Source organism: Rosa chinensis, chromosome 7, assembly GCF_002994745.2.
Source record: "Rosa chinensis cultivar Old Blush chromosome 7, RchiOBHm-V2, whole genome shotgun sequence".
NCBI lineage: Eukaryota > Viridiplantae > Streptophyta > Magnoliopsida > Rosales > Rosaceae > Rosa > Rosa chinensis.
This window is the reverse complement of record NC_037094.1, coordinates 66,402,319-66,414,805: the sequence shown is the minus strand read 5'-3', so window position 1 is coordinate 66,414,805 and position 12,487 is coordinate 66,402,319. Positions and strand designations below refer to the sequence as shown.

The window sequence follows — 12,487 nt, the reverse complement described above, 5'->3', positions numbered from 1 at the left end:
CATCACACCAATTCCCATTCTCATCATAGAGGCCATGAATGAAGTTTTTCCTCTTTCTATTAGCAGCCTTTCGATGAAAAAAGCTTGTGTTCCTATCCCCCTCCTTCAACCATGTCACTTTGGATCGTTGCTTCCAGAAGGATTCTTCTTGTGAAAGAAGCCTCTGCAACTTGCTCATCAGCTCTTTCTTTTCATTCTGCACCTCCACCGACACAGGAACATCTAGTAACTCCTCAAGACGAGCACGCACCCCCAACATCTGTTGTTGCCTAGTCCTAAAGGTTCTCTTCTGCCAATCATCAAGTTGTATCCTTGTGAATTCAATCTTCTTGGTTGCACAGTACATAGGACTTCCAGCCACGTCTGTCGCCCATGCTTGCTTCACAACCTCGTCACAATCATTATGCTGAAGCCAGTAAGCTTCGAATTTGAACCGGTGCACTCGTTGTCTTTTGGCCAAAGGAACAGAGCTGGCTTGTAAGAGTATCGGTACATGGTCAGAATCACTGGGCGCTAGATGACGCACTCGTGCATGCCCGTAAATATCCCACCAACAGGGTGTACAAACTGCACGATCTAACCGGAGTTGTGTGTCAGAATTCCACCATGTAGACATAGCACCCTGAAACCCTAAATCAAGAAGGTCACCATATCCAAGAGCTTCGCGAAATCCACGCATCTGTTGTTCCGATCGAAGCAGACCATCAATCTTTTCTCCATTATTCAGGATTTCATTGAAATCCCCAATAACAGCCCAAGGTAGAGAATCGAGATCACGTAAATCCCTTAGCAGTTGCCATGACCGATCCCTTTCTATTGTCCTAGCATACCCATAGAATCCCGTTAGCCTCCAACGAGGATCTCCAGGACCTCCTACGATCTCCAAATCGATGTGATGCGCAGAGAAAGTCAAAACCTTCGCTTGTACATCATCATTCCAGAACATCGCCAAACCTCCTGATAGACCATCACTCAACACCTCCTTTGAGTGTGGAAATCCAACAGCCCGGTGCAATTCACGGAAATCAGCAAGAGTGCTGATCTTCGTCTCACAAAGAAAAATAATTTGAGGATGATTCTGGGAAATTAAATCCTTCAGCGCCCTCTTTGTCATGTCATTGCAGATCCCTCGGCAATTCCAACTAAGTATCTCCATATCCATGGTAGATCAGATCTTGCTTTCTAGAACCCTAGAAAGTAAACCCTAGTAGAGGAGGCTAGGTCAAAGTTTTTCTCCTAAATTACTATTCAGGATTAGTAACTACTGATTGGATGAAGGTGACCAGTAATAATAATGTGTGGAAAACATTGTTAATAATAATTGTCCCATTCTCTTCTGGTTAGTCTCCTTTTTAACAGTCTTTTCTTTTTGTTCCCTGTCCTACATGAAAGAATGTATAGCCGAGAAATGTGGCTTCATCTGTCCCAGTGGGAGTGGATATTGACTCTTAAACAATACCAGCTCTGTTTCATTTATTTATTATAAGTGCTTAAATAATTTCTGTTTTGATATAATATTATAGTCCAATGTTTAATTTGATTAGTTTTCCAAGTATTTTAGTTTCTTCTGAAGTGAATTCGAAAAAGGTTGGCTTTAAAACCAATGCTTCTCTCTCTCTCTCTCTCTCTCTCTCTCTCTCTCTGTGACACACACACACCTGCACAAAAGTTTTTGAATTTGTATTAACATCTGGATGCAGTGATACTAATCTATGACCGATAAAACTTACTATTTAAATTTTGAAGTTTGTATTCAACTACTCATATAAGAATAGTGAGATACACGAATTTATTTTATTTTTATTAAAATATGCATGATCGAATAGAGTGATCCTTTATTCAAGAATGCATTGTGCTAAGGTTTAGAAGGGCAATGCAAAATGGCATGGATTTATGCAGTGGGAGAGCGTATATTTTTCATAGATTTCCTCCTTGGGATCTTGGTTGAAGCATAAAATTTCATAATCTGATAATAGTCTGGAATTTCTGCCAATATGATGAGTTTCATTCTGTCTCAGGAATACTCTATTTCGTCAAGGAGAAACCCTATTGTGAGAAGGAGAGGTCAGCGCTCTCTAAGAAGACCAAAGCATGATGAGAAGGTGGGACGATATTCTGAAAATCATTTTAATTTCTTTCAGGTTTGATCTTTTCATATGACAATATGACTCATTATGATATTTCATTCTATTTGGTGTGTAGGATTCACCTCTAGCGGGAGCAACACAAACGCCAGTGTCAACACTGTTGAAGAAAGCTTCCGAGAATATGAATTCACCAAGTGTAATGAATATTTCAAAGCACCTTAAAAAGGTAGAACTTTCTCTCATACAGTTTAACTGATGGTATATTCATAAATAATGCAACTTTAGGTTTAGAGCAACTTCTGTAGGTGAAAACAGATTATTAATATGAATCTTTTTTCTAGTGGCAATAGTATTAATAAGGATTTAATGTTGCTTATTAAGATTCAATTAATTCTTGCCTTATCCCTTCAACAACCTGAGACTAACTTTTGCTTTATCCCGTCAACTACCTGGGACTTACTTCATGCATTGCAGGTAATTCGGGACGAATATGAAGTTGAAACTGGTAATGGGAAGAACTATTAAAAGGAAATCAAGAAGCACAGTCATGTTTGAGGTATGAACCTGGTGACTTCTGTGAAGCTATATGCTCAATCTCCATTTTCACCTTTAGACATACATTTCTCAATACTGAATTTTATTTTCTGTATGACATCAGGATCCAAGAAAACATAAGAGGACAAGTCACCAAAAGTCAAAAGCCCCAGGAGTGTAGTCAAGGTAAGCTAAACCCATTACTTTACTTCAGTTTTGGAATATCTTGTGATTCATCTAGTTTCTCATGTCTCAGATTGCTTAGAAGCTTTGGTTGTACTAGTCTTGGACAAAATATATCTGAGTGGATAGAGTTAATATTGCTATAAGAATCCGCATGCATTTAGAATTACAAGTACAAATATCCTGCATTTTGTTTCCTCAGATAATGAAAATCAATACCATGTAGCTGGAACGTATATTTTTGGAACACATATTGTTAAATCCAAAGATTACTGTATTGACTTATTGGAAAAACTGGATGCATAGCTTGAGTTATATACCCATTTTGATTCTGCAAATATTGAATTTGCAATATGTTGTTTTTGTTATGTAGGGATCTAAGGGAGAGGGTCAACCACGTCCTTCAAACATCGGTGACCTGTTTTCAGAAGGGTCTCTGAATCCATATGCTGATGATCCATATGCATTTGATTAAGGTATTTTAATTTCAACCAATGATAGTATACGTGATTTTACTTTATTTGTTAAAATCAAACCATTAAAATCTCCCTTCTTATTTTCAATTTTTATATATCTGAATTCCTTTAGATGCAAGATATGATCTTGAATTGGTCAACTAGGTCTTTCTTTCTCAGTTTAGACTCCATTTAGGTTTGATATAATCTTTCATGTTTCTGAAATGCTTTGAAAACCTTTGAGAAAATTTAGAGTACATGTATACACTACACACTAAACTACACCGAATCGAAGCCTTAATGCAGCTTTTCCTACTTTTGTTTCAGGTCAGGAAAGAAACCGCTATGGTACCTCTTAAATGCCTCACACATTAGCGGGCATGTGATCTGATCGTGTACAGGATTTGGTCTTGCGTATAAGTGGACATAGAACTAGGGCAATTTTTACTGATTTGGATCATCAGTTCTGAACTCTTTGTCAATATGGGATTTTGTAATTAGTTAACATCACACTCTTTGTACATATGCGGATCTACTTATTACTGAAAGTGGTACGCACTTGATCTATGTGATCACTGCAAATAGATAGTGAAAAAAAGGTCAAAACCTTAAATGAAAATTTGATTGCTACTTTGCAGATACGCTTCTCTTTTTTTTTCTTTGTTCCAAGGGATATGAAATGAAGAGGAGGGAGATATAAGAAGACATCAGAGTTTATATAGTTGCAAGATATGGGGTTTGAATTGGCCAAAAGATATTTCTTTCAGTCAGTATAGACTCAAATTTGAGTATGATTCTGTTTTCATGTTTCTGTAAAATTTTGAAAATATTAGAAAGCTGCAGTACATGTACACAGTAAACTAGAAATTTGATTTCATTGATAGATGAAGAATTGATTTACAGTATAAGTAGAGTATCCACCAATCAATTAATTGGCTTCAGAATCAAAATATCTACATTTAGGAATAAAAACGAAACTACAAGATGTCAGAATACTGAAACTGATCATCAGTTTCCCACCATGGCAGAGCTCCCAGCTGATCTTCATGAGTCAAGAGTCCATTAAATTCATCTGACCATAAGAAGTCGTTATCGAGTGGAATATTATAGTCATGTTGGCCAGAAATAATCAGATCGTCATCATGAGAATGAGAGGAAGAGGGCTGATCTTCTTGTTCTATTTGGTCCTCCTCTTGACACCTATTGTCAGGTTCCAATTGCTGTTGCGGCGCAAGTGAATAATCCGAATCTTGTTGTTGTTGTTGCTCACTGGATATTGATCGATCGACAGAAGCCATAAGCTGAGCATCATCAAACAAGATAGTGGGAGAGAACATTAGATTCTCATCCATACAATCATCATCACTAAAGAGGATCTGCTGCAGCTCGTCATAACCGTAATTGTTCTCCGGAACCACCTGAACCGCTTGATCATCTTCATGATGATAGGGAGAGAGAATTAGCTGTGAAGTAGTAGTAGCAATGGAAGCACTGCCTTCTTGTTGCTCCTCAGGATCCAAGAAACTAGTTTGATCTCTTCTCGGTTCAACTTTTCGGTTTTTCAAACACTTTTTGCTTCTCACATTCTGATCCTCATTAGTCTCATCAGAACTCTTCTTCCTCTTTTTTCTTCCTCCTCCTTTATCATTGACTTTGAGTCGGCACAAAGCCAGATCTGGTGCTTGGTTGATGGTGTACTCCTCCATCAACCAAGCAGCGTGATGCACAAACGTTTTGTCCTTGTTCTTTTCATACCGAAACTTCCTGACTTTCCCAAACGCCTCTTCACTTCCACTGATATACACAGGCCTGCCGGCCTCCGTCTCGCTCCACGTTCCTCCATCAGAGCCAACCGTGCGAGAGTTGCGAGATTTGTTGGGGCTCACTTTCTTGGCCCAGGAGAAGAAGTAGAGAAAATCTTGGTGGGGAAACTTGAATTGCTGATATACCCTCCATATCTCCCAAGGTGGTAAGCCTGTCTCGCCGTATATACAAATTTCAGGGAAGGTCTGAATATGATTGCCTGGGTTTGAGGCCATGGAAATCTTGTTGTATAGAAAGAAACCCACCAACTCAGCTTCAGTAGGGTGAAACGTCTTCACCACACCCACATCAAGTTGATCCAGAGTCATGAATTGATCTACGAGAGCCATTACTAATTGATCAAAGCAAATGAATTTGATCAAAGCGAATAAGATGAAAAACAGAACAGGGAGAAACTTTCTAACTTGTAGAGGGAGAGTTTGATGTCTGAAAATGAGAATGGTCTGTGAGAAGGTTTATATAGACGATTAGGATAGTTCCCTAAAACATTAGGGAAAGTAGATTTTATGACCGTTGGGGGTGATGACGTCGGCGAAGACTCCTTACTCCTTAGCAGTTAAGGAAAGGCAAAATTTGAAATTTCTTTTAAACTTCTATTTTTATTTCTTTTATTTTTATTTTTTGATCGAAAGTATTATTATTATTATTATTATTATTATTATTATTATTATTATTATTATTATTTCTTTTATTTTTATTTTTTGATCAAAAGTATTATTATTATTTGTTGAAAAGATAAGGAAAGGCCCTAAATCCTTTCATTCTGTTTCAGTCTCTCTGGACGGTGACGCGAACAATGCACGCTGGCGTAAGTTGCTGACGGTGAAGCTGACGAGGTATGGGATATTGAAGTTTAATATGATGATGAGGTTTCCTAGGGTTCCTAGTGCAATTTAAGCTTAGAGAATTGTTTGAATTTTGGGGTCTTATGGGAATCAATTGACTCAGAGTTGTATATGGCTTCATTTTGAGATTTTTATATACATACCCAGATGCCCACATTTTATGTATAGCTTAAAGTTTTGAAATTTAGTTGAAACAAGCTTGAGATTGGGGGTTAGGGCTTCTTAAGAAGCAATCGAGCACTGGAAAATTAGACCAGTTGATTGTATAATATATTCTCATTTTGAAATTTGATCCTTGCACATTATGATTGATGGCAGTTGTGATTTCTTGTAAGGCAAAGCATGTAATTTTTTATATGATTCACATAATTACAAGGAAATTGCGATTATTGGGTAAATTGGTTTAGGATTGTAGGCAATTCTGGATTTAGGGATTTAAGGAGGACTCCGGAAAAGATGTTAAGAACAATAGCTGCTGCATCACACCTTCGGTTATGCTGAGACTGTGAGGAGCTCATCTGTTCTCTAGGACCAAAAATACTTTTAAACTCAAATAATATTTGCTCATTCTCTTTCTAGAAAAGTTGGTATTAGCTGATTCCACTGTTTGGGACATTATATTGAACCTTCACCTTTCTATTGTCGCTTCATATACCTTTTTTTGGCGACCCATATTTCACCTAGGACTGAGGACTGTGAGTTGAAGATTAGAATTGTTGAACCCAACTTGCCCAAGCAACAAAAAAAAGATAGCTTGTTTGTATATGAAATGGATTGGGAGCATAAAATTGGTTTCAAATGTAGCAGTGATGACTGTAGTTAAAGTAGTATCATATTGCGGGTGGGAACTGGAAAAGCATAGTGTTGGGGAACTGCTGTTGAAGGGTGAAATTTCATAAAATTAGATAATGCACTTTCCCTCTTGGTGAATAACGGTGAAAGAATCTGAAATACTATCAATCTAGTGAGTTCCTTCTGTATCATTAAGACTCAATTTTGTCAACAAGACACCCTATGTGTATAAAAGGAGGTCAACTCTCTCTGGTAAGACTGAGACTAGAGAATGATCAGATGGTGGCACCATATTGAAAGATCCTTTTTCGTTCATTCATTTTCATTTTATCAGTTTAGTTTATAGGATTCGTCTTTACTTGGAGCGACAGAAACACTAGTGTGAAGGTTGTTGAAGTGAGCTACAGAGAATGCGAAAACACCACGTGTGATGAATGTTCTGAAGCATTACAGAAGTCTTCTGTTGAAGAGCTTTACTGATAGGATATCCATAAATGATGCTACATTTGCTTTTCTGTTACTTCTAAATGCAATTTCAGCAGTGAGAAAGTAGTATTAGTATTAAGTTTCATGGTAGTCTCAACGGTATTAATTAGTAGAGTTTATTGTTGCTTCCAAATATGATCTAATTAACTCATGGTTTATCCCCTGTACCAGCTGAGATTTACTTCATGGCATTGCAGGTAACTATATGAAGATGAAGTTGAAACTACTAAGGGAAGAACAATTAAAAGGAAAAGAAGAAGCATAGTCATGTTTGAGGTATATATGCACCTGGATTAATGTAGGTAAGGTAACAAACGCTTATCACCTACTAATTATCAGTTTTTACAATTTCTTCTATTCCTACTTTCTCAAATAGTCTTGGAAAGACTGAAATAGTGTTGAGTGGATTGGTGGATATAGCCAATGATAGTGATGTAAGAGTCCTCAATCCTTTAAAAAAAACTCAATTCCAAATATTCTGCTTCTTTTCATTTTTGTGCATATTCATTTGGCTACCTCATAATTACGGTATATATTGGAAGTGTTAGATTTATTAATGTATTGCACATTGGAAAAGCTGTGAACCATGCTTGTACATGTAGCATGGCTTAAATTAAATCACTGCAGCATTCCTTTCTTTTGATTATGAATTTATGATTTACAAAATTGGCGAAGTGATCCTTCAAAAATATGTGACTTGTTTTCAGAAAGGTATCTGAATCCATATGTAAATGAACCCCTATGCATTCGATTAAGGTACTTCAACCAATCAATGGATTACTTTAGTTGCAAGAAATGATCTTGAATTGGGTAGAACTAGATAGATGTGATATGATTGTTCATGTTTCGGCATCTGCTCCATACAGTTTTAAGAAGTCTGCAATACATGTACACACTCCACGACGCTGAATCAAAGCCTTACAGTAGCTTCTTACTCTTGTTTCAGGTCCAGAAAGAAATCTCTAGCTTTGTTACTTACTTCTATGAACTGCTTAGCTCAGCAAGCCAGCATGTGATTTGATCGCGTACAGGATTTAGGGCATTTTTACAAATTTGGAGGTTCCATTTTCGGATCAACCCTTCTGAATTCTTGTATATATGAACTTTGTAATACAATGACGTTAAAGTTTTAAACTCCTTGTGATGTATTCAAGATTGAGAGTAGAATGTACTATAGTCTCAATACCAAAGCACAGAAATCTTCGAGCGATATGAAACGGAAAGAAAATTGTAGTTACCTACTTACCTTACTCATATTTCAATATGGTAAATCAAGCTTGACGAAACCAATTTTTGATCACAAGCTAATCAAAACCAATCTTTACATTTACCTCGAGCACAACTACATCCATAGCAATACCTCACCTTACTAAATAGACTAACTAAATACACTAGCAAAAAAGTTCTTAGAATCCTAAAGAAAATGAATTATTGTAAATAGACTAACTAAATACATACTAACGGCCTAGGGCTAAAAGAACCCAACCCAAATAACTAAGCCCAAAGAGAAGTGGACCAAACCCAAGGCAGCAAAGCAGTCTTGACCCAGCCTAGATATCGTTGCGGCAAACCCAGAAGCCGCACAACTTCTCTAATGCAACTCCATCCGACCCTGTCACCTCGACGCTGTCAGGACCACTCCACCCGTTTCAGCACCCCACGAACCCATGTTATTGTCGATTCAGCACCTCCCTACGCCGTCGACGAGGCCCTCCGAACCTGTACAACAAGGTACCGAGCCTAATAGACTTCCACTAGAATCTGCTTCCCCGGACAATATAATCAATCACCTATCCAACATTAACCTGCTAAACGTCCGCGAGGCTGAAGGCCATCCCGGACGTCTGGGTGTCACCGGACGAGAAAGGATTTCGCAGTTGAATGAAGGTCGGCTTTAGGGTTTCTCCAGAGGCAAAGCCTTCAGACCATTGGGTGAAAAATAGTTATCAATTGACGTCCAAGACTTCCAAATTTTGAAATAATTTTATATGAAATAAACTGTCTAGATTTGTAAAGCCACAATGTGAGTAGTTATTTGATCGTATGCAAGGTTTTCTAATGTCTGTTTCCATATTAGTTGATTTGCGAATAATTCGCGAATTAACGAATTCTTAAAAAAAAACCACTTGTTTTCTAAATTATTCCTAGAATTTAGAAAAATTAGCCTATTTTTTATTTTAAGTTAGCTAAATTATTTACGAATACATATTATTCCAAAAATTTTCAATTGAAAAAAGCCAACTTAAAAAAAAAATAAAACAAAATATTTTATTTTTTAATTTAAAAAGTCAAGTTTAAGATTAATTTTTGAATTTTAAACTTTTATAATTAAAAATCATATAATTACTAGTACTATTTACACTATTTATTTATTAAATAACTTAGATGTGTTGAAGTTTTGTATATCCAAATGGTAATATTTGAGAAAAGCTAAGATTCACCTTGATTTTTCTTCAAAATTTATGTTTTAAAAGTCATATAACTATATAAAAGTAATAGAAATAACAAATATCCATCCGTATTATTTATTACATTTCGGTTTAAATACGTACGTATCTAATTTTATAATTTGCCGTTTCCGTATTTTATGGCCTAATTTTTCAAATTATTTTTCACTAAAACTTACCAAATTATTCATGAACATTTTTTTAACTTTTAACTCCCATGCCGAATTTTACTAACTAGCCTAGTAGGCAACGATGGAATGAGTAGAGGATTTGGCGTACTGATGAAAACTAGTAAGTGAGCAAGCTAAAGATAATGTAGAGACTCAAAACAAGATGATACCTGAGAGAAAAGAAATTACAACAAAAAACACGACGTGTCAAAGTAATCATTGATGGATTATCGGAATAGTTCTATGAATCAATAATTTGATCATAAATTAGTAACTACAACGAATAAAACATTTATTTTCTTTCGAAAATTCCCGTAGTACTCAAATATTACAAATTTATGATTAGAAGTCATTTGAGATAACTACAGCGAATAACGCGTATTAAGTTATTATCTTATAAAGATATATATATAATATTTATGACTATACTCAATACTGGACAGTTAAATAAGTAAACATATCGTAAAAACATAATGTGTTACGTCAATGCGATTTAATATTTGAATCTAGACACTGGTAACATTTATGTGTCGCTCGTCGTAAAATCTATCCAAAATGCAATGATATCTAGAAATGAAGAGGAAGTGCATAAATGCAGATAATATTTCTCATAATAAAATGAAATAAAAGAACAAAAACCAGCCAATCATATAAGAGAAAATTAGATACAAAATCATGAAAATAAATTTTTATTTCTCATAACCTTTCCAGTTTCTCTGACAAAACCCCCCAAAGCCAAAGCACCCTTCATTTCATTCTCTTCTCTCCCATTTCTCCCCAAAACCCATTTCTCTCTTTTCTTTCTTTCTTCACCAAAATTCCCATTTCCAATAAGTAAAAAGCCATTTGCTCTGTTCAAGAACCTGACATGGATCCTCCTCAAAATCCCAATGTGGGTTCTTCTTCTTCTCGAAGACCTGATATGTGTTCCTCTTCTTCTCCAAGACCTGAAGTGGGTTCTTCTTCTTCTTCAACAAGCCCTGAAGTGGGTTCTTCTTCTTCATCTTCTTTGAGCTTACCGAGATTCAGTCTCAACGTGAGGATGGGCACCACACAATCAATTACACCAGTCTTCAGCTGCAGAATCGACCCTACAGCTCGTGTGCCCAAGAAGGACGATGAAGTTCCCCCCGAGCACGAGTTCAGTTTCAAATGGTCAGTCTTTCATTTTTTTCTTTCAATCTTTTTTATGTTAAAGAATGTGAATTTATCATCTTTATGGTGTTTCTTTACTGGGTATTGATCAATGTATTGCTGGGAAAAACAGAGGAAAATTGTTTGTAAGAAGTGAAATCGTTTCCATTTGATGTTAAAGAATGTAAATTTATGATCTTTTTGGTGTTTCTTTATCTGAGTATTGATCAATGCATGGTTGTATGTGTGTTTTTTCTTACATGAAGGTCTTATTTGGTTTATATAATCAAAGTAACAGAGGAAAATAGTTCTTCCTGCGGAATCAAATTCAGTCCCAAATGTTGGTCTCATTTTAATTTTTCCTCCTTTTTTTTTTTTTTTCAATGTAGGAGAATGTGAATTTGTAATCTTTTTGTGTTTCTTCAGCTCCTAATGTGTGGCTTTCTGTATGCTTTCTTTAATTGAAGGTCTGTTTGGTTTACTAGAAAAAAACACAGAAAAAGTACTTTTGTGTTTAGTAAATTTCCCTATGAATGAAATTTTTTCTTGATTGTCCCATTCTCTTCTTTTTTTTTTTTCTTTTTTTTTTGAGGTAAAAGAGGTCAGCCTTTATTGAGAATTTGGAAAATTACATATGATAACGTTCAGCTGCAATAGCAGCTAATAAGAAGGAAGGAGGAGAAAAATAAAAACATTCATGTACTAGAGAACTAGCATGCGCAGCCATTAGGTGTGCAACCTTGTTGGCATCTCTTCTAGTGTGAGTAATCTGCAAATTGGGATTTGAAGCCAATATGGAGTTCAGATCCTCATAGATACGGCCCAGCAAGGAAGTATTAGGCCCTTCGGAGTTACATAGTTGTCGTTGCACCATCTCAGAATCAGTCTCTATTACAGCAGGTAACAAATTCTGATCTAAAGCAAACTCAATTGCCATCTTACATGCCAAAACCTCTGCATGTTCTGGCGAAATTAATCCAGACAAAGGACGCCCACCACCAGCAACCATACTGCCATATTCATCACGAACCACAAACCCAGCACTTCCCATTCGTGAGACATGGTGAAAAGAACCATCCACATTTATTTTCAACAAGCCAGATGAGGGAGCTTTCCATCGAGCAATTCTAGAACGACCACTCGCTTGAGTAGTCGGTCTGGTATTATGAAATTGAAACTCATGCAATCTTGCAGTAGACTTAAGAAGCACATCAATAGCATGGCACCTTTTATTGTCCCAAACTCTGCTATTTCTCTCCTTCCAAATTCCCCACAATAGATAGATAAATTCCCCCAAATGCAGTAACGAAAGGTCATGGACACATAAACTTAACCAATGCAACAAATCACAAGATATTGCATAAGAACTTAAACATACTTGGGCCAACACTCCTTTACTTTGGAGAGCCTGCCTTGTAAAAGAGCAATCACGAGTAATATGTAGTGTAGTCTCAACTGCACTATCACACAAAACACATACCTGTGACTCCAACACCACCCTTTTAGAAATGAGTCTTTCCATGGATGGGA

General features: G+C 36.5%; 1 protein-coding gene and 1 long non-coding RNA gene across 2 annotated transcripts; one reads left to right on the top strand and one right to left on the bottom strand.

Moving 5' to 3' along the window:
• Nucleotides 1–2,753: 2,753 nt before the first annotated feature.
• LOC121050860 lies at nucleotides 2,754–3,735 on the top strand. The gene is made up of 3 exons (XR_005804231.1): nucleotides 2,754–2,807; nucleotides 3,178–3,280; nucleotides 3,587–3,735. It is a non-coding gene; the product is annotated as an uncharacterized LOC121050860 (long non-coding RNA).
• A 501-nt stretch (nucleotides 3,736–4,236) lies between these two features.
• On the bottom strand, nucleotides 4,237–5,412 carry LOC112178431. Its single transcript, XM_024316578.1, has one exon. The coding sequence runs from the start codon at nucleotides 5,410–5,412 to the stop codon at nucleotides 4,237–4,239; it is 1,176 nt and encodes a 391-aa protein (XP_024172346.1).
• Nucleotides 5,413–12,487: the final 7,075 nt, after the last annotated feature.